We start from the raw sequence: 23,234 nt of genomic DNA, 5'->3' as shown, positions 1-23,234 counted from the left end.
GGCGCGGCCCAGGCCGCTGTTGGCCCCTGTGATCAGCACGGTCTTCCCGCGCATCAGGCCGGAGTCCACGCTGCCGTGAAGCCGCTGGACCCTGGAGCCCACGAACCGTCTGGCCGCCAACCACAGCCCCCCACCCAGCGCGGCCAGGAGTGCCGCCACCGTAGCCACGGCCATCGCCACTCAGGCCCCGGGGGCCTACTGTCCCCAGTGCCAGAGTGCAGGAAAGGCCGACTTCCCTAGGTTGAGGCTGCAACCTGTACGCGATGAACTCTGGGGCGCGGACAGTCGTCCCGCTGGGGCGACGTGGAGCATGCTGGGACTTGTAGTTTCTCTTCTAGATCATCCTTTCGGATTGGTTCAACTGGCGTGTACCCAACTGTAGGTGATCAACCTTGCGCCTAACACCTGCTTTGCTAGAGAAAGATGTGTCAGGCTGGTTCCATAAAATTCTTAGCCTAAGAAATGCAAATGGAGCAGTTTAGGCCCACGGGATGAGTCAGAATCAACGAGAAGATCTGGGATTTAGTTTGGGTTGTGGTTTTAAGTGCACAGACCTCTAACTCCTGGAGACCTCAACCTGATGATGGAAGATTGACCTGAGCGGAAGACCTGGGGTCCATCCTGATGGAAGTCCCGCAGATACAGCAATCCTTTGTGACTGACTAATTGGTACTTCAGATTTACGGATTTCTTCATAGGTCTGTTTTCAAATGCTACATCCGAGGGCTGGTGTAAGTGTTTTAAGAGTTCCTGACACTTGCAAATTGACAATTCAATCTACAGTCACCCTCTTGAGAATGATTTCTGCCCAAATGAAGTCTAAAAGGATGCCCCCTCTTATTCTGTTCGTGGATGAAGCTGTTACTCAAACTCACTGAGATCTCACACATCTGTCTTTTCGTGTCCTTTCTGTCCACCCACAGCAGGCCAGTCCTTCAATGCTCCACTCTGTTCAGTTCATTTCCTGCTCACCTCTGTTCCATACAAATCTGATCCCTCAACCTCATGCATGACTCTCATTTAGCTCTGAGTAGAAGAGCCCTTTATTGTTAACTATTTGACTTAGTACATGTGACTTCCTATACTGGTGTGTTAGACAGGGTTCTCTCTAGATATTATTAATTTATTATTAATTATTAATTTCCTTATGGCAGGGAGTATACCTAAATTCATCCTGTGGTCCTTACATAGGAGAATGCCTAGAAAACAGTTATTCGCTAAAGCAAAATAGGTACTCAGTGGGCATTCACAACTCATCAATTTTGGTTTGGTTTGCATCATACTAAGGGTATTGATCAAAAGATGTAACCCACCTGTGGTCTCTCAACCAGAAGCAGGGTTGGAATATGTATGTGTGGATGAGGTAGAGATGGCAGTGAGGTAGAGAAAGCATGCGAGGGTGTGGGAAAGAGGAAAGGAGGAATATCTAGCCAGTAATTGCAGACTGGCTTAAACACCAAACATAATAGAGTGACTTCTCTGTTCAAGGTAGTTTCTATGTATGTATATCTATATATATCTATAGATATATATAAACTTGATTTAGAAGAAGTATCACAAAGAGACAAAATAATAGCTTTTGAAGTAAACAGAATTTTGAATCTTCGCCTTACCTACCATTTTTATTAATTGTCCGTCCTTGAATAAGGTACGAGTGTTTTGGAATCTCAGGTTCCTCATGGATAAAGCAATGAATCGCGCTGTGTCACAAACGTTTGGCCTGATGATAAAATGGGGTTCAATGTGAAAATAACAAGTCCAGTTGTACCGAACATGTGATCTGATTGCCACCAAGTTCATTCTAACTTCTCTGTAGGTCAGAGAAAACTGCCCTTTATGAGAGCCGAAAACCTCATCTTTCTGCCGAGGAGAAATTGCTGGTGGTTTCCCATTGCTGGCTCTGTGGTTGGCAGCCCACTGTTCCACACGTGGCAGATTCTGTTCATGGCCAACCAATATTTGTCAAAAGAACAAATAGTAGAACAGAATGGCAACAATGTCATGCCACCTACTTAAGGGATGACCACTTGGCCCAGACTGGTAGACCTGGAGTCAGAGACTTCCAAGATGACAGCCTGTGGAGGGGTATGGAGAGTCTCCTCGGAGATCACCTTCGATGGGAAGCCCCCTCTTGGAACAAACGGTTGCTTTCGCTCTGAATTTAGTGTCAACAGCGAGCTATAGGTAGAGTGACATTCTCATTTGGCATGAGATAAAGATATTGATCATAGAGATTACAAAATTAAGAAGCTCCAAATTTTTAAAGAATCCTTTTCTCTTTGGAGATGACTACTTTAGAATGATGATGGGTAATCATTCTCTCCAGTCCATCAAAATCCCCCCAATGAATGCTCTCAGAAAAGGTCTGCAGGCCTCTGGAACCATCTCTTACGCATTCAAGCAACTTCTGAGCCTCGAGCATCGAAGTCATCACTGTGACTTAAGCTAAGAGAGGTGCAATGACGGCAGTCCTGACAGCCCCAAAAGAAGTTGCTGGAAGGCAAATGAGGATTCAAGCTATTTTTAAAAATCAAGAGAAAAATACTTCCAAAGGAGTTTGCTTCTGAAGTCCCAGTGTCTGAAATGCTCGTCGAATTATGGTGGCGATACAAAAGGACATGGCTTCTGAGTACTGGACTGTCAGTGCTTTATTTCACCTCCTCCTCCCTAGGGGTTGATTTTTTGACCCATGCCGTGAGGCACATGAGCTGACATGGTGCCAAATTTCTGTGCCCCTTCAATGTGGAACATGTGGTCATCAAAGAAGATGTGTGGTCGGATCTTCACCAAGATGGGACCTTTGGGAGCTCCAGCAAGGAAGAGAGCTTCGTCTATCTCTAGACCCCAGCGGCGAAGGGTTTTCAGCACACGAGCACCTGAACTAGCTGCACTCCTGGCCGTCACCAGATAGGTCCTGATAGGGCACAGTAGTCGCTCGTCTTTGGCATAAAACTTCTTTTGCAGTCTGCCTAATTCTTCCAGAAAGCCTTTCAAGGGACCCTGTGAAAGATACACATCTCATAGCTGTTATCCAGGGAGCGAAGGGAAGTACTTAAATATTATAAGAGGATCAGTAGCACTACAGAAGATAGGCAGGATGATAATGAAATTGACATAATGCTGAAATCACTAAATTTATGTTAATATATTTTTAGGTGCATCCTTGGATTCTGAAATAAGTTTTGTGCTTCTGTATAATTTACTGAGATATTTTAAGGGTAGTAGAAAGTTATTATAAACCAGAACTGGCAAGGTCTCCTGTGAAAACCGATGGAGCAGCTGGGTCTGTCTGCACCCATGGAAATGCACAGCATTGGAAACTCTCCACAGGGCTGCTGGTCATTGGCATTGACTGGATGGCAGAGGGTTGTGTGTGTTTTTGTCTGTCTGTTTTTCCATGGGAAATTGGGCTAGAGGATCACCTTAAATAAGTCCTAACTGCTCACCGAGTTCTTTTAATGTGCTTTTGGTAAAATGTATGTTTTAGCATAATAAAATATCATTATTAATCTAGTTCAGTTATATATATATGCAACTAATGTTTTAGCATAATAAAATATCATTATTAATCTAGTTCAATTATATATATATATATTGAATGCAACTTACAAGTGGTTGCTATAACTTGGCGCAGGCTTTTATTTTCACTCTTTCTGAATATCTAGTTTTTACGTTCATCTTCTGTATACAGTAGAGAATTGGATTTTGATAAGTGGTGCAATGCAAAAATCTTGTCTTCTAAAGACAATAATAGTTTATATTTGTACTTAATATGATGAGTCTGATTGATACTGGTTTCATGGTATAATTTGTTTGGCATTTTTTCATGTTCAATGCGCCTGAAGAATTACTCATTAGGTGTGTTTTTCTTTTGTGTGCTTGTGTGTTTGTGCGTGCATTCGTGTGTGTGTGTGTGTGTGTGTGTGTGTGTGTGTGTGGCTTTCATGACAGGAATGTTTTTATCATATCCCTTTAGTGATTAACATTATATCGGTAGCCTTTGTTTTTGTTGCTTTCCTCTAGGATCTATTATTCTTTAAAAGTAAAATAAATCAGCATATTTCTTCAACTTTTCCCTACCTTTTTTTTGTTCTCCAGGATTCAATTTTAGTCACTTCTTTAACTTCCTTAGGATTTACATTTGTTATTAAATAGTTTGATATTTATCAGCTTAGCATTTTTGTTTTGACCAGCAAATTGTAATGGAAGCGATCAGCCTTCTTGCTCTTAGTTAGCTCTTCTTCCCCTCATATTTGTCTCAGATTTCATTAGCTACATGATGTCTTAACTTTAGAGCATATAAAACTTCCCTTTCTGTCATTCTAGTGCCCACCAGTGTGTTTTCGTTTTAATTCTATGACTAAGTATATTCTACATCCATTTGTGCCCTGGTGCTTCTAATCAATACACGTTGGGCAAAATCTGTCGTCTACTACTTCACTCCTCACATACCCACATCATTAGGCTCCAAAGACCAGGTGGTGATGCAAACTTGGTGCTATTAGAGAGGAGTCACAGGCCATGCCTTGGTTTCCATGCTGGTGTCCTCCCTCCCCCACAGCTGACTGCTCCTCAGGCAATCAAGCTTACACAGGAGCCTAGTAGAATGACTAATCTCCAAAAATGCTTACCTGTGTTTAGTTGTTTTCACAAGAGCATTTGACTGTGTGCATCCTACCAAATTATGGATAACATGATTGAAGAATGAGACTTCCAGAGCACCTAGGCGTGCTCACATGAAACTGGTCTATAGACCAAGAGGCAATTGTTTAATCAGAGCAAGAGGGTTTGCTTGGCTTGAAATCAGAAAAGGTGTGTGTCAGCGTTATACCCTTTAATAATTCTTCTTCAGTCTGTATGCACAGAAAACAACCCAAGAATGTGTACTAGACGAAGGACAACTATCAATAAGGTGAGGAAGACTCATTTGACAACCTGGGCTATGCACATCAAACCACCTTGCTGGCTGCTAGTGAAAAGAAGCACTTACTAAGGAAGATCAAAGGCTGTAGCCTTCACTATAAATTGCATCTCAATGTAAAGAAAATAAAAATCCTCACAACTGGACCAATAACCAACATCATGATAGAGAAAAGATAGACGTTGTCAAGCACTTCATTTTACTTGGATCCATGATCAAAGCCCATGGATGCAGCAAGCAAGAAATCAAACTGCGTATCACTCTGGGCAAATTTGCTGCAAAAACCCTCCCATTAACACAATGAAAGTGTTAGGAACCAAGGATATCATTTGAGGCGTAAGGGGCTCCAGACCCAAGTCATGGTGCCCTGAATTGCCTCATCTGCATGCCAAAGCCAGGTAGTGAATGCAAACAGTCAAAGAACAATTGATGTATTCAAAGCCTGCCTGTTGTTGGTGTCTAATATTGACTGTACCAGGCACTCCATTTGTGTAGGCAAAAATGGCAATAATTAAGTTCAAAAAAGCTAACGAAAAAGAAAAAGAGCAATTTGGATTAAAATCCTTAAGAATAGCCACAATAAAAAAATGAGCTATGTAGTTCAGATTCAGTTGGGAGAATAGTTTGCCATTTTAACTTTCCTTTTACTTAGAAGTTGTAGGCTTTTCATTTCAGACTGTGATTTTTGTCACTTAAGTTCATGAATTGGTTCAGAAATACCTACATCATTTGTTTGTTTGAACTTACTTTAGGCACATTGTTCTACTCAATCCAAGCTCTTGGTTTTGCATATTTTCCCAATTAGGTGACACCTAAGAGCATTTACTGAATTTGAGGTCATGGACAGAGGAGTTCAACAAATGCTTGCGGAATTCCTTGAAATGACCTGAGCAGTTTGAGGAGCTATTATACAGAACTGATTTCCTGCTAATCTGTATTCACTCTGTTCATTGTGAGGTGGTGAACTCATGATTAGGGAATGAGTATACGTTATAGGATGAGAACACTTTCCGAAAGGATAAAGAATACTTCTAACATAAGCAGCAGCAGCAGATTCCTCAACATGAGAAATTAAAAACATGCACACAGTCCAAAAAAGGGTTTTTGTTTAAGGGTAAAACTTACTAAGGATAAGATATTAGGAAGGACTGGCCTGCCTATAATCTCTTGTTAAACTTATACAAGTAACAAATTAGATATTGGAAAAGAATAGCTCTAAATTCAATAAGGGTCACTACACTTACCTGAGCAAGAGGCTTATTCTCAAGTAATGTTTCATGCTGAAAGAATTTGTCCAGCCCATGTTCTCTGGCCATGTGGTCGAACTCATCAGAGAAGAGGACGGCGTCCCCGTCAAAGGCCACTCGGAGCTGGGTGTCACAGTAAGCCATGTCCTTGGCTCCATCAAACATTGTGGCAGAGGCAATTCCTGACACAGACCATGAGGGGTTATTAAAATCTTCTCAGGTCCAGGAGTCTTAGTTTTCTTAATAATCCTCCCAGACCCTGTGATTTCTTTTTCTGTTTGATCTGATGACCCCAAACCACAGTGTTATCTAAACAATATCTACATTTTTGTAAGGAATAACCAAAACTCCAAACTCGCTGCCATTGACTCCATCTGACTCATAACACCCTAGAGACAAGATAAACTGCCTCCATGGGTTTCTTAGCCTGTACTTCCCCTTGGCAGTGTAAAGCCTTGTCTTTATCTCATCTTTCTATAAGGAATAGAACCATGTAAAATGCGTTTTTATAACTATAAAGAGGATGTCTATTTCTAGGAAGTTCAAAACTCTAAAGGACACATTGAAGGCCTGCTACCTGGGAAAATACCTTAGAAAGCCTACCTGGAAGTGGGTCACCAAGGTATAGGTGAAGTCCTACTTAAGTAACCACTAAAACAAAACTGGAGTAGCTAGGTGAACCATAGGTATACAGCTATAGGGATAAATACCTTCTTGTATTGCTTCTTGTACTTTCTCAGAATCCGCAGAGAGATATAGGTTAGTGAGATATGCCTTCAAATACCCAATGGGGCTTTTTCCACCAGTCAGACAGAAGCGATCAATTAATAAGCCTGTTGTCAGGTAAGAAAGACTTTGTTATGGCAGAAACTAAAGGGGACGTACTATAAATCGATGGTGCCGATGAGAGTTACCTTAGGGATAGCTAAGTACCAATTAGGGTTTCAGAATTACCTTCACAGAGCCAACATTGACCAAAAAAAAAAAAAAAAAAGCTTCCAATTTACATAAGAGCTGATATGTAATGTACATTTTAATTTGAATATAGCCACAAAGACAATGCCAAAGTACTCTCAAAATAACTGTGGCAGGTATTATTATCCCCATTACTGTTAAGGAAACTGACAATTTGTCTCCATCTACTGGTTTACGTGTGCTGATGGGTAGAGTGGAAACCAAGGTCTAGACTCCTGTCTAGATTAGATCAGTGATATGATCTAATTTGCTGATCTAATTCCACTATGCCTCTTCTCTAGTTTATTGGGCCAATGAAGGTGTGGTTCTATTTTAAGTATCATGTTTTTTGGCATCTCTTCAGTATCATTCTCACTTAGTGTTACTATTTAAATAAATAAATTTCTAAAATTAGTGCTACTATTTAAATAAATGTTTTTCTAAAACAACAACAAATGTCTTAAATTACCACCCATTCCTGACTTGAAATTTTAACTGCAATGATTATCAGACTATACAATAATACACCGATACAGAGGTTCCAAAGAAAACCACTAAAGGGTTGGTGATGAGAGGTTTGTAAAACAGGTGCCCACCTACCTACACTATCAATGAAAGTATAACAGCAAAACATGATCCAACAATATGAGAATGATTAATTAAGGATAGTATGATAACACAATACATATGATAAAATATTACGTAATTATTCAAAGTGGTCTTTTTAGATATATGATAAATTAAACAGAGGCAAATTATATAAAGCTCAACAGAATCTAGTGCATGGTATCATCTGTATGTACTGAGAGTGTAGAGTCCACCAACAGTCAGAGTCTAATTGCTTTCTTTTTAACAAAAGTCTCTCTTTTTTCTTTTTTACTTAGGCCCAAAGTAATAATCGATAATTTAATGATCCAGCAAGTACAGTGAACCCTCGTTTATCGCGGTTAATCGGTTCTAGACCCTACCGTGATAAATGAAATTCCGCGAAGTAGGATTCCTTATTTGTTAATCAAATATTTTCGTAGTTAGAGCATAGAGGACATGAAAAAACACCCTTTAGTCACCATTACACTCGTATTACCCAATTTATTAAACGAAAAAGGGAAAATAAATAAAACATTTTGGACGTTACAATTATCATTTATTATTATATTATTTATGGCATCAAGCGTGTACAGTATGAGCCAATCAGTGGCAGTAATGACAGAGCATGCGCTGTTACGCAAAAACCGCGATAGAGTGAAGCCGCGGAAGTCGAAGCGCGAAGTGGTGAGGGTTCACTGTATATGGTGACATGGGACTTCAAAAATAATCAAAACACCGTCCCTCTCCTCTCAGAGATCAGTATGCTACAGAGGCAGGCATGTACCTAGACAACTATAATATCACAAAGCAAGAACACAGCAGAGACAGATACCTATTACCTTCAGTGCCCAGAGAGGAGTCAACCTTGTGCAGGACGATCAATTGCTATTCCATAAATAAATGTGTATGAGTACACTGGGTTTAATCATTTCATCAGCAGAATTTAGAATGCTACCACCTGTGTATGCTTAGTGTGCTGAGGGTCAAATCTGTCACACTGATTCTGATGCATGGTGACGCCATTTTTACAGAGTAGAACTGAGCTTCGTAGGGTTTTCTTTGCTATAATGTTTATGGCAGTAGATCTCCAGGTCTTTCTTCCGTGCTCTCTCTGGGGGAGTTCTGTACTGCCAACCTTTCTATTAGTAGTTAAGTGCAAACTGTTTGTACCACTTGTGGTGAAGGATAGACATATCTAAGTCACCTTAGACAAGAATCACTCTCATACTAAGTAAGTGCTTTATAGACATCTCTTTTGACTTCACAATACCATGAAGATTGTATTGCTTAAATACAACACTTTTTTGAAAACATGTATTAGTAAGACACTAACTTTATGACACTTGCTGTTGTTCTTAACTGTCATTAAATTAGTCTAAGCCTTTCATCTTAGATTCTCTCGGTGGTTCTCCTAATGCCGCAATCCTTTAATACAGTTCCTCATGTTGCGGTGACCCACAACCATAAAATTATTTTTGTTGCTACTTCATAACTATAATTTTGCTGTTGTTATGAATGGGGCGACCCCAGTGAAAGGGTCGTTTGACCCCCAAAGGGGTCGCGACCCACAGGTTGAGAAACACTGGTAGAAGCTCTGCTGAAACCTGTTGGGCATCATAGCCACACACAAGTCACCATTCATCAATGAGTATTTCTTAAATGTGTGATCTAACCTGGGTCCCCTGGATTAATTCCAGCCACTAGATCACCAGTTCCCTCAGCTTGATAATTTTGGTAAAAAAATCATATAATCAAAAATTTTGAACAATATCATTAGTATCCCATATAAGTTCATGTTTTAAATTATTGTAATAGTTTTATTGACATAGTTATACAATCCAATATATCCATTCACATACAACTCTGTTATTCAGTCCCATCCAGTGGAGTTATACAAGTTCACTTTTGCCAAAGATAATTTAAAAAGTTTCAGTAGTAGATTGACAGGAAACCCAGACAGATTCAAAACAGGATATGAAATGAGAGATATCACTGTTGATGTCAGATGGCATTTGACTGAAAATAGAACACCAGAAAGCTGCTTACTTGTGCTTTATTGACTAGGCAAAGATATTCAATTTATGGATCATAACCAATTATAGATAACATTTTGAAGAATACAAATTATGTATGAAACCTGTTCATAGATCAAAAGGTAGTCTTTCAAATGGGACAAAGGGTATGATGTGGTTTCAAATCAGGAGAAATGCGGCTAAATATGTAGCCTTTCATCATACGTATTCACTCTGCATGCCGAACAAATAAGAGAGAAAATAGATGATATGAAGCAGAACACGGTCTCAGAATTGGCATCTCATTAACAATCACGATATGCAGATGAAGCAGCTTGCTTGCTGAAAGTGTACAGAACTTGAAGTCCTTACTGAAGATCAAAGACTACAGCCTGCAGTATGGATTACACCTCAATGCAAAGAAAACCAAAAAATCCTCAGACTTGGACCAATAAGTGATATCATGATCAGTGGAGAAAATATTGAAGTCGTCAAGTGTTTCCTTTAACTTGGATCCACAGTCAACACTCATAGAAGCAGCAGTGAAGAGATGAAGCCAATCTACTGCAAAAGATCTCTAAAATGTTAACAAGCAGAGGTCACCTTGAAAACTCAGGTGCCCTTAACCTTGCCGTGATGCTTTTAATTGCTTCATATAGTCATATATACATCTATTCATTTCTACACAGAAGCTGGACAATGGAGGAGGAGGACCAAAGAAGAAGAATTATCTTTGAATTAAAGGTGTTGATGAAGAATATTGAAGGCTACATGGACTGCCAGAAGATTCAACAGGTGGGGTTTAGAAGATGGACAGTCCAAATACTCCTTAGAAGTGAGAATAGAGACTTCATCTCATGGGATGTTGACATAGCATTTATACGTGTGTATACGCTGAGTTTCTCAGTTCATTTCTTATGCAGTTTTGTGGTAAAATTAGGTGCCTTGGCTGATATTCGGGTCAGCTTATATTGGAGTAGAGATGGTATGACTAGCATGACAAGTTCCTCGAGCAGGACCTCATGACTGTTAGACACTGCAGAAGAAGACCTGAGGAATGGAGTGACAGAGTGACCAGCAGAGGTGATGAGGAGGTTGCAAAACTAGTCAGTGTTTTGGCCTATTTTACGTAAGATCTCTGAGTCAGAACTGACTGGAGAGCCCCTAACAGCAATATAGATCTCTTTGTTTAGAATAGGTACTAATTATTTATATCCCCAGAGCAACAAAATGAGGATACGTCGACTTGTCTCCAGAAGGCGGGGTGTGCAGTTTACAAAATAAGATAAAAATTTCCCAAATAAGCTGTTAAGTTATTGCATAAGTGGGAAAAGGGGGTCCTCTTTTGCTTAGTACCCCCAGTACAACTGGTAAAATCCAATCAAGACATTTTAGTTAATAAAATTAACGATGTAAAGGAATATACACACACGGCATAGATATGGCTTCTTATAAGCATCGACTCATGTAATGAGAGAGAGCAGCAGAAGAAAATCAAATTGTCAGAGGGGAAAGGAGAGGTGAAAAACCTTCAAACCTTTAACATTTATCTGTGTTGAGGCTTTGGGTTGACGGCTCCTTGAAGTCAAGTTCAGAAGTGAAAAACATAAAACAGAGAAATGGATTGCAGGACCTAGGATTAAGACTTTGAAATTCACACTTGACAAGTTAAATCCAGAGCTTTGGGCCCAGCTCTGTGCTGGAGTTAAAATGAACATGGCCTCTCTTGTTCTGACATAGGCAAATAAACATTCCTCACGCAGAAGGGGGTGTCAGTATCAAAGACTCTGCATTCGTTAGGCCCCAGTTAGCAAAATAACGCGGCTTCTCTCCTCCAGAGCAGCAGGCAAGTCTTCCACATGGTATTTATTTTACTTACCATAGTGATTGACGCTGTTTATAAGCCGCACTCCCACTTGGGCATGGTTATTAGTCATCAGCACAATATCAAATAAGTCCTGTTCATCAGGGTACAGCTCGCGGAGCCTGGCATTGACATGCTGCAGTGCCTGCAGGTTACAAACACGATTGCTTGTAAATAGAGGCAGCCAAGGTGGGTAGAGGGAAACTGAAGGCAAACGATCCCAGAAGTATCAAATTCAAGGTCTGAAGCCTTCACTGAAAGATTATGGCTCTTTGAAGGAGTCGTGCTATTTGCTTCTTGATTTTCAGCTTCTCAGACAAAAACCACAGCAATGTCTACTGAACAATGCTTGTGGAAAACTGGTCATTTTGTTGGTTAAAATTTACCTCAGGGGGTTTAGTACATCAAAGGAGCAGGCAAACCTTTCTACAGTTTGTCAAATTTTCAAGTATGGATAAGTTTGTGGTTTCCTCCCATGCTCCCAGGATGCCCTCTACGTCAGTCATGTACACCTGCCATTTGTAGAGGTACCATTTTTTATTTTGGATAATCGGGCAAAAGTTATTGTGTAAAATCAATATAGATTATGTGTGGGACTGGAATTATACATGCGATACAGTTCTGTCTGGCTTTGTGTGCAAAACCTTACTCTGCGTATAAAACCCATACCTCCTGGCTACCAGCATATGCTCTGCTTGGGGATCAGTAGAGCTGAAAATGAATTTCATCTTATTTTAAGGAAGGGGCGTATTCCTGTTCATTAATATCAACTTCATGACTACTTCTTATTACACAGAGAGAGACAGAGAGACAGAGACAGACTTCTATTGTAGGCCCATAGTTCTGACAGCACTCATGGAAGTCCAGAACCCCAAATCCAGGGCTGGGGGTGGGTCTAGGGTCCAGGAACCTCTATCAGGGCACCTGGAGTCAACTGGAAGGGGGCAAAAGGACTAGGATGGGCTAGGAATTTCTAGGAAACTGGTACAGGCTGCCAGTGGCATGCCTGGAGTCTTTCCTGCTGAGGGGTCAAGCACTTCCTTAAGGTTACCTTCACAAAACGGAATGCAGGCCCTGGGGTCAAGACAACGTTCTCATTGTTGAGCTGATACTCCATGTATTTTTCCAGGCCCTCTTCCTCATAGATTCTCCTGCCGTCCATCATGTTGAAGAGTGCCCGGGATGAGACAGCAATGGTGATGGCATGCTTGGGTTTGGGCTGCAAAGAAAGGTACCCAGGTGTGGCTGGCCCAGCAGGCAGGCAGGGATTCTGCAAACACAAGCTGCTCAAGCCTGCTTGGAGAACTGGCATTCTGGAGACAGTAGGGAGTGCGAGGAGGCAGGATTCAGGGGGAGAAATGGGGGTGACTTCGGGGGCTGGCAGCGCGCTGCCCTGCACAGTGGGGCTGCCAGGCTGTAAGGAGGGTCCCACTCACCGGCCGGGGACGTGCCGGGCTCGGAGTCTTCTCATAGAGCATCTTCACGGATGCCCAGTAGGCCTCCTCATCTTCCTGGTCCTGGTCATGCTGCTGCAGCTCCGAAAAGCAGTCGTAGTCCTGGGACTTCGCGTAGGGTCCTTTGCGCTGAGAATGGGACCTCCATTCGGTGGGTGGTGTGCGTGGGTGTGAGTGTGCGCTATCCCAGGAAGGGTGTGATTCCCGGGATTCGCGGGGGTCCCGGGGTTCGCGAATGTCCCGGGCTTCGCGGATGTCCCGGGCTTCGCGGGGGTCCCGGGCTTCGCGGGGGTCCCGGGGTTCGCGGGGGTCCCGGACTACGCCACGAGCCCAGGCCTCTGGACTCTCTTGTGCTCCCTTGGTGTTGCGTTTGGAGACTGGCTCTGGTTCCGGGGGTGTGGGGGGCCGCGATTCCAGAAGTTTGGGCTGTTTGGGCTGGGTGGAAGGTGAAGGCTGCTCAGACACCGGTTGGGACAGCTCATGCTGGCTAGGGGAGGTGGATGGAGTCCTGGAGGTAGTGGAGCTGTTAGGGAGCTGAAGCCAGAAAAGAAGAAGCTAGATTCGAGGTGCACCCAGGGAGCCCTTGCCCCAGCTGGCGTCCAGGACTCCAGCCCTAGACCTGACACCTTCTGTCTACCAGTCCCTGTTCTAGACTAGATCATTATCAACCCCTTTACCCAAAACCCCACCACAGAGGAGTTCTAGTGAGCCTATAGAACAGAGAAGTGCTGTTCCATAGGGTTTCCCTTGTTATAATCAGTAAGAGAACAAGACTGCCCCCCCTGTCTTTCTCAGGCGGAACTGCTGGTCATCTTTCTATTAGTAGCCCAGCACTTAATCTACTACACCATCCAGGCTCCTTCAAGGTTCCTTCAGCCACTTTTAAAGTGCTGTTTAAAATGAGATTTTAGTGGTCCAAGCACATAGATACGGACATGGGGGCAATTTAAAAAAAACTTAATTAATAATTTGTTTCCCCCTCCTCAGCAGTAAGTATTTCACAAGAAGGGTCAAAGGTCCCTTTCTTTGTTCTTCCCCCAAACCTCACAACCATCAAGTCAATACTGACTCAGAGCGACCCCATAGGACACGGTAGAAATGCCCTTGTGACTTTCTGAGACTGTAACTGTTTAAAGAATAAAAGAGCCGGGTCTTTCTCTGGCATAGTGACAGATTTGAAACTGCCAACCTTGCAGATCGCAGCCCCATGTATAACCACGATGCCACCAGGATGGAAAAACTGTTCTAGAGTTTGCAAAGTTCTGTTCCCTGTCTCCCCTGTGCATGCTTCCATGTAAGGCAGGGAGCGCTATAGTAATGGGCCCCTTTCTGCTCCTACAAACATGTGTGACCTGGGTTAACTGGTTGAGGGAACCGCAGTAGGTGTCTCCACCAGAAGATTCCATACAGAACTCATGTGTATCTCTCTTGATGTTTGTCATGGAATAATGCGATGCTTTTCTGAAAGGCTGAGAATCTGGAGAGGGCTGGGCTGCCCATTGCCTTGAGCGATTCATGTGGAAGATCAACCGGAGATAATGACCTTCCTAAAGAGGAAAGGTTCCTTCAGGAGAAAAGGCTCCTTTACTGTGAGCATCCTTATCTTATTTTCATTTCTATGATGGCTACACGTGACTTTTAAGTTATGCTTTCAACTACATTATAAAGGCTTCCCTGACAGAGAGGGAAAGAGGGGACAGATTAGGCAGGGCTATGAGTTCTCCCAGTGGTTGGGTCTGGGTCGCTCATTCTACATCCCTCCCACTCCTCAGCAACTTAATCTCAAAACTAACTTTTTGGTTTTTATGACCAGCTATTGTTAAGAGCTTACAGTGTCTCACAATGTAAGACATTTCAATATAGATCTCCCACAGTGCCTTGTGTATCCCTTCTCACTGAGAGCCTAGCAAATGTGTTTGTTGGGTCTATGAAACGATGACTAAGAGACCATAGAGTATGGTTACCTGTGTAGCCTCTGCATTTATGGAGACCCTGAGTTTTCAATCTTAGCTCTCCTACTTACGAATGGGAAATCTTAGGCAAGCTAGTCTGTGCTTCCATTGTCTTAGCTTTAAAATTGGGGGGAAGGGGTGCAGAGCTTCCCTAGGGCTAAATTCCTACAGCGTGAATGTAGAACAAGGCCTGGCACATACAAAATGTCAATAGATGTTAATCCTTATTTTATCATCTACGCTTTCCTTTCCATCTCCATTTCTACCTTAACACTGCCATTCCTGCTTCTGGGCTCGTCGATGGACGGGGGCCTGGTGGATGGGCTCCGTGATGTTCGGGACCATTCATTTTTCACGACATACCCTCGGGAGTCTGTCTTCGATAATTCTTGTGATCCCTGTCAAGGAGAGAATAGACCCAGAGGTATTCCACTCCTTCCATCAATTTGCCTGCAGAATAACCACATCCGGCTTCAAATGGCAGGGTCCAGTAAGAAGATTCTTGCCTTCTATGACCCTTTATTTAACCTTGACCTAGTCTTAACATACAGGTGGTGAACAGTATGAGGATCCGCTGGGAAGCATATCCAAATATCAAGAAGCAAATCTAGTACTCATGTATCTTTCCCCTCGTTGATTCCTTTTATTGAAAATCTAGCAGTGTTGGCCGTTTCCCCACCCTTTTTCTCCATCCCTCCCCTTAAGGATAAGTCTGCTCACAGCTGTTAAAGTGACATATCCAACATTTTGACCAGATTAAAAATATGAATGTCATTGGTATATAAATAGGAGTCCGTGGGTGGCACAAATGGTTAAGTGCTCCATCAGTTAATTGAAAAGATGGCAGTTTGAACCCACCCACAGGTATTTCAGAGGAAGCTCCTGGTGACCTGCTTCTGGAAGGCTGCAGCCTTGAAATCCCCGGGGAGCAGTTCCGCTCCGCACGCGTGGGGTCACTCAGAGTTGGAATTGACTTGATGGTAACTGGTTTCGTTTTTTTTTTGGCTTCGGTACATCCATATGGCTTTAGAGCCCACTAGCCTTCCCCTCAGGAGATGCACGGATGGAGGAGACCTTGAAGAAGCAAGTGGTGTGCCCCGTATCCTTCTCCCTCACCCAGATGGCCTGCAGGTACCCTCCAGAATCAGCCGTGCGATCTGTGCTCACCCTGATCATGGTCATCTGCTGGCCCTGCGCCCACAACAGGCACATGTGAATGTAAATACGTAATGGGCGGCAGGGGCCAAGGAGCATTGTTCCCGCTCCCTCAGCTGCACAAAGGCAGCGTCTACACGATGAGTGACCTCGCATGGAGTATGACCTCGCATGACATCTCAGTGCGTGATTCGCATGGGCTGCTCGCCTCATCTGAAAGATTGTGCAGAAAACGGTCAATGTGCAGAAAATGGCCGAACTCCCCTTCCCTCCCTTTAGCTGAGCAGAGGCAAAAGAAAATGGAAAACCAAAACCAAAAACCTGCTGAGTCAATTCCGATTCTTGGTACCTACAGGACAGAGTAGAACTGTCCTATCTGGCCACTCAGGCTGGCATCTGTATGCAAGCAGACTGCCACATCTTTCTACAGGGAGTGGTTGTGGATTCAAACTGCCAACCTTAGGGTAGCAGCTAAGCACTTAACCACTGCATTCCCAGCACATCTCTGAGCAGACGGAACACCTATATTTCTGTGCCACACCTTCTACGTAAGCATTGGGAATGTGGACCAGCTTCTCCCAGTTCGCCTTTACGACTCCATGGTACTTAATGCCATCGAGCCAATTCTGACTCCTACTGACCCTATAGGGCAGAGTAGAACTGCCCTGTGGGTTTCCTGGACTATAAATCTTCACGGGAGTAGAAATCCACATCTTTCGCCCACGGATCAGATGGTAACCTTGAACTGTTAGCCTTGTGGGTTAGTAGCCCAACGTGTATCACAATAGACCACCAGGGCTTCTCTGGAGGACATGAAGTAGCCCTCCAATCCAATGTTCACATTTCCGTTTCCTCCCCTGGAGAGAAATATAAATTTACCAACAGAGATCATCTTACCTGGGTAGACATACGAACTCCTGGCTTTTCAGACTCCCTTCTTTTCTCTGATTCTAGACTTTCTTTTGAGTACCTCATCCCGGCCTCATTCTTAATATGGAAATAGAGAATTTGTAAACAGTTTTTAAATATTAGAGATATTGGGATCTCGGGGTTCGAAAAGAAAAACAGGTTAAAATGTGTTTTTCAAAATCTGAATACCACTCTCGCTATATACATGTATAAAATCTGGGTTTGTGTGTTTGTGTAGATAGGCTTTAATCAGTTTGTAGACAATTTGTCATACTTACACTTTGCAATGGTTGAAGTGCACAACTGCTGATAGCAATGGTGGTGGTTCTAACCCAGCAGCTGTTCCCAGGAAGAAAAGGCCAGCAACCTGCTCCCTCAAGATCTCCCCATAGGCTACGATGGGGGCAATCTATTCTGTCCAGGAGGCTTGCCATGGGGTAGAATGAACTTGAGGGCTCCTAACAAGAGCCTATATGAGGGAGTTACTGAAAGTTCATGGAAAATGGAATTAAAGCTATAGGACTTTTTCTATGAACTTTTGAAATATGTACTCACTGCTGTTGAGCCCATGCTGACTCACAGTGATCCTTTAGGACAGGGTAGAACAGCTTCTGTGGGTTTCTCAGGCTGTAAATCTTTACTGGAGCAGAAAGCCTCACCTTTCTCTCAGGGAGCAGCTGGTGGGTTTGAACTGCTGACACTGATTAGTAGCCTGATGTGTAGCCCACAACACCACCAGGGCTCCTTTCTGATAGATAAATAAAGATTGATATAGTGATATATAGTGAATATATATTTTGATATTTCTCTCTATATATATAGATATATACCTATATATCTATATATATAGAGAGAGAGAGAGAAAGAGAGAATGGTTTTATTATTATCTCTGCTTTGAGTCAAGATCCCTCTAACATCAGCAATGATATTCCTTGTTCCACATCCTCTTCTGAATCAAGCCTGCACCTCTGCCAGTTCCCTGTACTATTGTACTACTGTACAATGTACTATTGCAACTGTTGTTGGGTAATCTTCAGCAAATTTTTGGTTGCATGAAATATCAGTGATGTTATAGTTTGGGCATTCTGTGGGGTCAGCTTTCTTTTGAATGGGCACAAATATGTATTTCTTCCAGTTGGTTGACCAAGTAACTGTCTTCCAAATTTCCAGGGATAGAAGAGTGACTGCTTCCAGCACTTCATCAGCTTGTTTAAACATTTCAATTGATAATCCATCAATTCCTGGAGCTTCCTTTCTGGCTAATGCTTTCAATGAAGCTTGAACTTCTCCCTTCAGCACCATTGGTTCTTGCTCATAAACTACCTCCTGAAATTGTGAAATGTTGACTAGTTTTTAGTGTTGTGTTTTGTACAGTGACTCTGTATATTCTTTCCATCTTCTCTTGATGCTTCCTGCATCATTCAAGTTTCCTTGAATTCTTTTCGTTTCACATGTGCTGAGCCTATTCTTCCCTTTGAGTTTTCTAATTCTAATTTGCACATTTTATTATAATACTTGACTTTGTCGTTTTTAGACACCCTTTAATATTTTCTATTCAGCTCTTTACTTCATTCTTTCTTCCATTTGCTTTAGCTACTCTACAAATAAGAGCAATTTTCGGCATCTCTTTTGACACCCACTTTGATCCTTTCTTTCCTGTTCTTGGAATGACCTTTTGCTTTCTTCGTGAGTGATGATGTATTGCCCTCCCACAGCTCATCAGGTTTTTGTCATTTGTGGCCAATGCATCAAATCTGTTCTTGAGAAGTTCTCAAAATTCAGGTAGGATAGACTCAAGGTTGTATTTTGGCTCTCACAGACTTGGTTTAGTGTTCTTCAGCTTTATCCTGAGTTTGCATATGAGTGATGAGTAGTCTGTTCCACAGTCAGACCCTTGCCTGATTTTAGCTACTGATGTGGAGCATCTCCACCGTCTTTTCCCACAAATAGACTCAATATAATGTCTATGTTCTCTACCTGGGGAAGTCCATGTGTATAGTCACGTTTGAGTTGTTGAAAACAGTTGTTGAACAATGCTTTGGTCTTGCAAGAGTCTAGCATGTGATTTCCTGCTTCATTTCTATCAACAAGCCCGTATTTTCCAACTAGTGTCCCTTTTTCTTTGTTTCCATCTTTTGTGTTCTTACCACCAATAATTATCAATGCATCTTGATGGCATGTTTGATCAATTTCAGACTGAAGCCACTGACAGAATTCTTCAATTATTCCGAACTAGCTTTTTTGTTTGTTTGTGTACAAATTTGAATAAGTTGTATTGATTATATTTCCTTGAAACTGATAGATATAACTTATCAAAGACAGCATTGTACTTAGCGATCAATTTTGCAATGTCCTTTTTTGACAGTGAATGCTGCCCCGTTCCCCTAGTTTTATGCCCTACATAGTAAATCATATATATTTGATGCTTCAGAATGGCCAAATGCCAGTCCATTTCAGCTCACTAATGCCTAGAATATCTATCTTTAGGAGTTCCATTTCAATTTTTACCACTTCCAATTTTCCTAGATCCATACGTTGCACATTCATCAACAGATTTTTGCAGCGGTTTCTCTCTTCCTTGGGTCACGCCCCATTAGCAAATAAAGATCCTAAAGGCTCCACTCCCACAAGTTTAGCCAGACTCCTGTCACCATGGCTGAGAAATCAGATCCTTCGCAGTCACATTTCGAGTGTCTTCTGACACGAGGGGCCCATCCTCGAGCACTATCTCTGACAAAGTTCTGCTGCCACTCATTAGGCCACCAGTGGCTGGCAATGTTTCAAATCTATTCTGGAGGTTGTCAGTGGCTTCTTCCTCTGAAATAGGAAGCCACTTCCTTCTTCCTTGTCTTCGTCTGGAAGTGACACTGAACCTGGTTCACTTTGGGCGACCCTGATAGAATTTGAAACACCAGTGACATAGAGCCCAACATCACAAGCCTCATACAGTGCGACAAACTGACAAAGTGGAGGCTTCAAGAAATAAAGAAGAAGAATCTGATAGACATGGGCCTTCACGGGAAGCCTTCTCTTAGCCCCACGCTATAAATTCTGACTCCTAGCCACCTCAAACTAAAACCAAACTCACGGTCATCAAGTCATTTGTGACTCCGACTGACCCCGCAACTCTAAGTAAGGCTGCCCCGCTGGTTTTCTGAGGCATTAAATAGTTTTTCAGGCTGTACATTTTTATGGCAGCAAAAAGCCCCATCTTTCATCAGTGGGGAAACTGGTGGGTTCAATTCACTGGTTAGCAGTTTTGTGTGTAACCCTCTACCTTACCTGGGTTCCTAAGTCTATCTGCCTAGACTATGTGAACATTAATTTATTAAAGACATGCAATTATTTCTGTCATCAAAGTATTAGATAATGAAGACATGATCTAATTGCTCACAGCAGCCAGTATAAAAAGGGTGCTTCATGTCTCCAGAAAGACAGTGTAGAAGAGTACTGGGAAATTGCAATGGACCTATGGAAGCGTTCACCAATATTGATGCATTTGAATCGCGGTGCCGGAGAAGAATATGGCAAGTACAATGGATTGATAAAAGGATCCCTCTTGGAAGCAGTATGGCCAGAGTGCTCCTTAGAGGCAAGAATGATAAGACATCATCTTATATACCTTGGGCCATGTTGTCAGCAAAGACAAGTCCCTGGAAAAGGACATCAGGCTTGGTGAAGTGGAGGGGAAGTGAACAGTAGGAAGGCCCTCCATGTGATTGATTGACATGGTGGCTGCAACCAGGAGCTCAGTCTTGGGAATGTTTGTGAGAATGGTGCAGGACCGTGAGATGTTTCCTCTTGTTGTGTATCGGCTCCTATAGGTTAGAATCAACTCCCTGGTATGTAATAACAACATATAAATATGTATGTCTTCACCCTCATTTGGATCAGTGCTTCTTCTCTTTCATGTTAATTCAGTAGTTGCAACCTGGCATTATTAATCCACGTATAGAGATCAACATCTACATTAGATCAAGATACCATGGGAAAGTTGATTCCTCTCTTTATATTCAATTGACTGCCCAAATTGGCATGGCTGCGTGGTCCTTAGATGAATCCTATAAATTCTTCCACCATATTCTCTCACACATGTCCTATAAACCCATTTCAAATTCATTGCTGTCAGGTCAGTCCTGTACTTAGTGACCTCGTAGCACATTCCTAGGAGGTAAATGATCTATTGGGGGAGGGGGAGCAGAATGTGGGAGGGTGTAACTGATTTTCTAAGGTTCTATGTTTTTACAGGAGTAAACTGCCTTTTCTTTCATACACAAAGCAGCTGGTGAATTAAGACCACCAGGCTTTTGGTTCGCCCCTCAATGATCAACCCACTGTGCCACCAGGGTGTCCCACATCCATTCTAGTCACTGTCAAATCTTAACAGTAAATGATCTAAATTCAATCTCATTTTTCCATTCCTATGAGCATTACTGTGCATCAGGCCTTAGATCATCAGCAATCTATATTCTAAGACATTCAATAACCTTTTGAACAGACTTCAAACTCTCTAACCCATAGCGTGATGGTTGAAATATGTAACCTAATCATGTTTTTTTCTGGGATAAGCACTTTCAGGGTTTTTGTTTTGTTTTGTTTTAAGCAGGCAAGGCACTGCATGGTGTCCTTCTTTAACTTGTATTCACTGCAGCTCGCACCTTATCTTCCTGCTGTACTTATAACCAATGACTTATTTCCCTAAATATCACCCTGGAGGAGGCCTGCTGGGGGGAGGGGTTACACACTGGCCACCAGTTGAAAACCTCCGGCTACCCCAGGGAAGAAAGATGAGGTTTTCTACGACCAAACAGATTTACAGCCTCAGAAACCCCTAGGGGCGGTTCTACTCTGGCCTGTGGAGTCACTCTGAGTCAGAATTAACTGGATGGCCAGGAGCTGAGCTGCTCTTGAAATGCCACCCTTATTTCCTGGTAGCCTTCTCATCTCCTGAATATTCCTCACAACACAAAGTTATAAACCCTCCTCGGCTCCCTGGGTCTTTTCTTTACAGTTTTATGAACACTGAATTGTACTGCACTTATGTGTTCATTCTTTTTCAGATAATACTGTATGTTCTTCAAAGACAGCCATTATATTTTCACCATTTACCAAGACCATGTGTGCATACACTCAGTAAAGGCTGACTTAATGGATAGAATTATACTTGATGTTTTAATCCTTTCTCTTCATTCCTTTTCTTCTCCTTCTTCCTTTTATCTCGATGGGTTACTATGATATAAAATACTTTTGTGGGAGCAGAGAAGGCCCAGAGGTGAACAGTGGACCAAAACGCAACATTTCTTCATCTCTTTGGCAAGGTTCTAAGACATTCAAATTCACTTACCTTCTTTTTCTGTTTCAGGGATGTTTGACTCATTTCTAGCACTATTGAAAACCTGTAGGTGTTATGCAGGTTTTAGTCTTGCCAGCTCCATTTCCTATTGCTTCTCCTGCTCAGTCTAGCTCTGCATTTAGAATGTCAAATTCATGACATCATGGATGAGCCCATAGTAACTGATTCTGAATACACAATCATGCTTTTTTTTTAAAGCAATAGTATTTCTTCATTTTTGAGGCCATCCTACATGTAACCATTGCCTGTGTTTTTACAAAATGATGTCTAAATCAGGTTCAATTGTGTAAGATGTACCCATATCAATGCTACTACTTCCTTCTGTTGTTGCAACAAAGCATTACTATAGTGTCCTTGTAAGCACTCCATTTGGGGCTGTACATTTTCTGGTGTTGACAAAATGAACAGCAAACTCATTTGTGAGTCCTGTCACTTAACCTGTTCTTCCCGATGGGCTTTGAATGGATTTCCCCGAGTTAGGGACATTTTGACAGCTCAGACTTTTCTCTCATCTTGGAGTGGAGCTTGACAGCAGACGTGATGTACAACACGAAGGTTTTCCAAGCAGCGGCACTTGCCTCCTTCACTGTAGGAAGGCCCAATGAGAAAGCCACAGTCAACACTCAATGCATCAGAATGACCTGAGTTGATCAGTCTTGATGTTAGTCCAGTCGTTTTGCCTTCCTGTGACACACAGAGTAAACTAGCCACATGTTGAGTCCCACTGAGACTTGGGTTTCACGGTTCTCATTGCCTTCACATGTGCTTCAGTCTACAGGCGTGTGTTGTCAAATGACAGACTGAGCCAGGTTCCTGGTCTCTCTC

General features: G+C 42.4%; 2 protein-coding genes across 2 annotated transcripts in view; both read right to left on the bottom strand.

Annotated features, from left to right (window-relative positions):
- The window catches only part of LOC115868269 (retinol dehydrogenase 14-like), a 6,988-nt gene extending 6,730 nt beyond the window's left edge, over positions 1-258 (bottom strand). Inside the window, 1 exon segment of the mRNA XM_030884590.2 lies at positions 1-258. Within this exon segment, the coding sequence (XP_030740450.1) occupies positions 1-174 (174 nt within the window). The 5' untranslated portion in view covers positions 175-258.
- A 2,382-nt stretch (positions 259-2,640) lies between these two features.
- NT5C1B (5'-nucleotidase, cytosolic IB) lies at positions 2,641-22,489 on the bottom strand. Its single transcript, XM_030884580.2, has 11 exons — positions 22,401-22,489; positions 17,045-17,134; positions 16,109-16,360; positions 15,259-15,390; positions 13,321-13,574; positions 13,023-13,215; positions 12,638-12,805; positions 11,602-11,731; positions 6,879-7,001; positions 6,166-6,350; positions 2,641-3,000 (listed from the first exon to the last, which is right to left on the bottom strand). Exons 1-11 carry the CDS (start codon positions 22,431-22,433, stop codon positions 2,668-2,670), a joined length of 1,893 nt encoding a protein of 630 aa, XP_030740440.1. The 5' UTR covers positions 22,434-22,489; the 3' UTR covers positions 2,641-2,667.
- Positions 22,490-23,234: the final 745 nt, after the last annotated feature.

This window comes from Echinops telfairi, unplaced genomic scaffold (assembly GCF_000313985.2).
Source record: "Echinops telfairi isolate 266 unplaced genomic scaffold, ASM31398v2 ScPeMD7_9;HRSCAF=40, whole genome shotgun sequence".
NCBI lineage: Eukaryota > Metazoa > Chordata > Mammalia > Afrosoricida > Tenrecidae > Echinops > Echinops telfairi.
Note: the sequence above shows the minus strand (reverse complement) of the source record. Positions and strands in the feature narration are given on the sequence as shown.

Excerpts from the sequence above, each read along its gene's own strand:
- NT5C1B (XM_030884580.2), bottom strand. The coding sequence starts at position 22,433 with ATGAGTCAAACATCCCTGAAACAGAAAAAGAAG. Across the intron at positions 15,391-16,108 it reads GGTACCTGCAGGCCATCTGG|GGATCACAAGAATTATCGAA; the intron begins GTGAGGGAGAAG and ends TCTCCTTGACAG. Across the intron at positions 13,216-13,320 it reads CCCCGGGACCCCCGCGAAGC|CTCACACCCACGCACACCAC; the intron begins CCGGGACCCCCG and ends GGATAGCGCACA.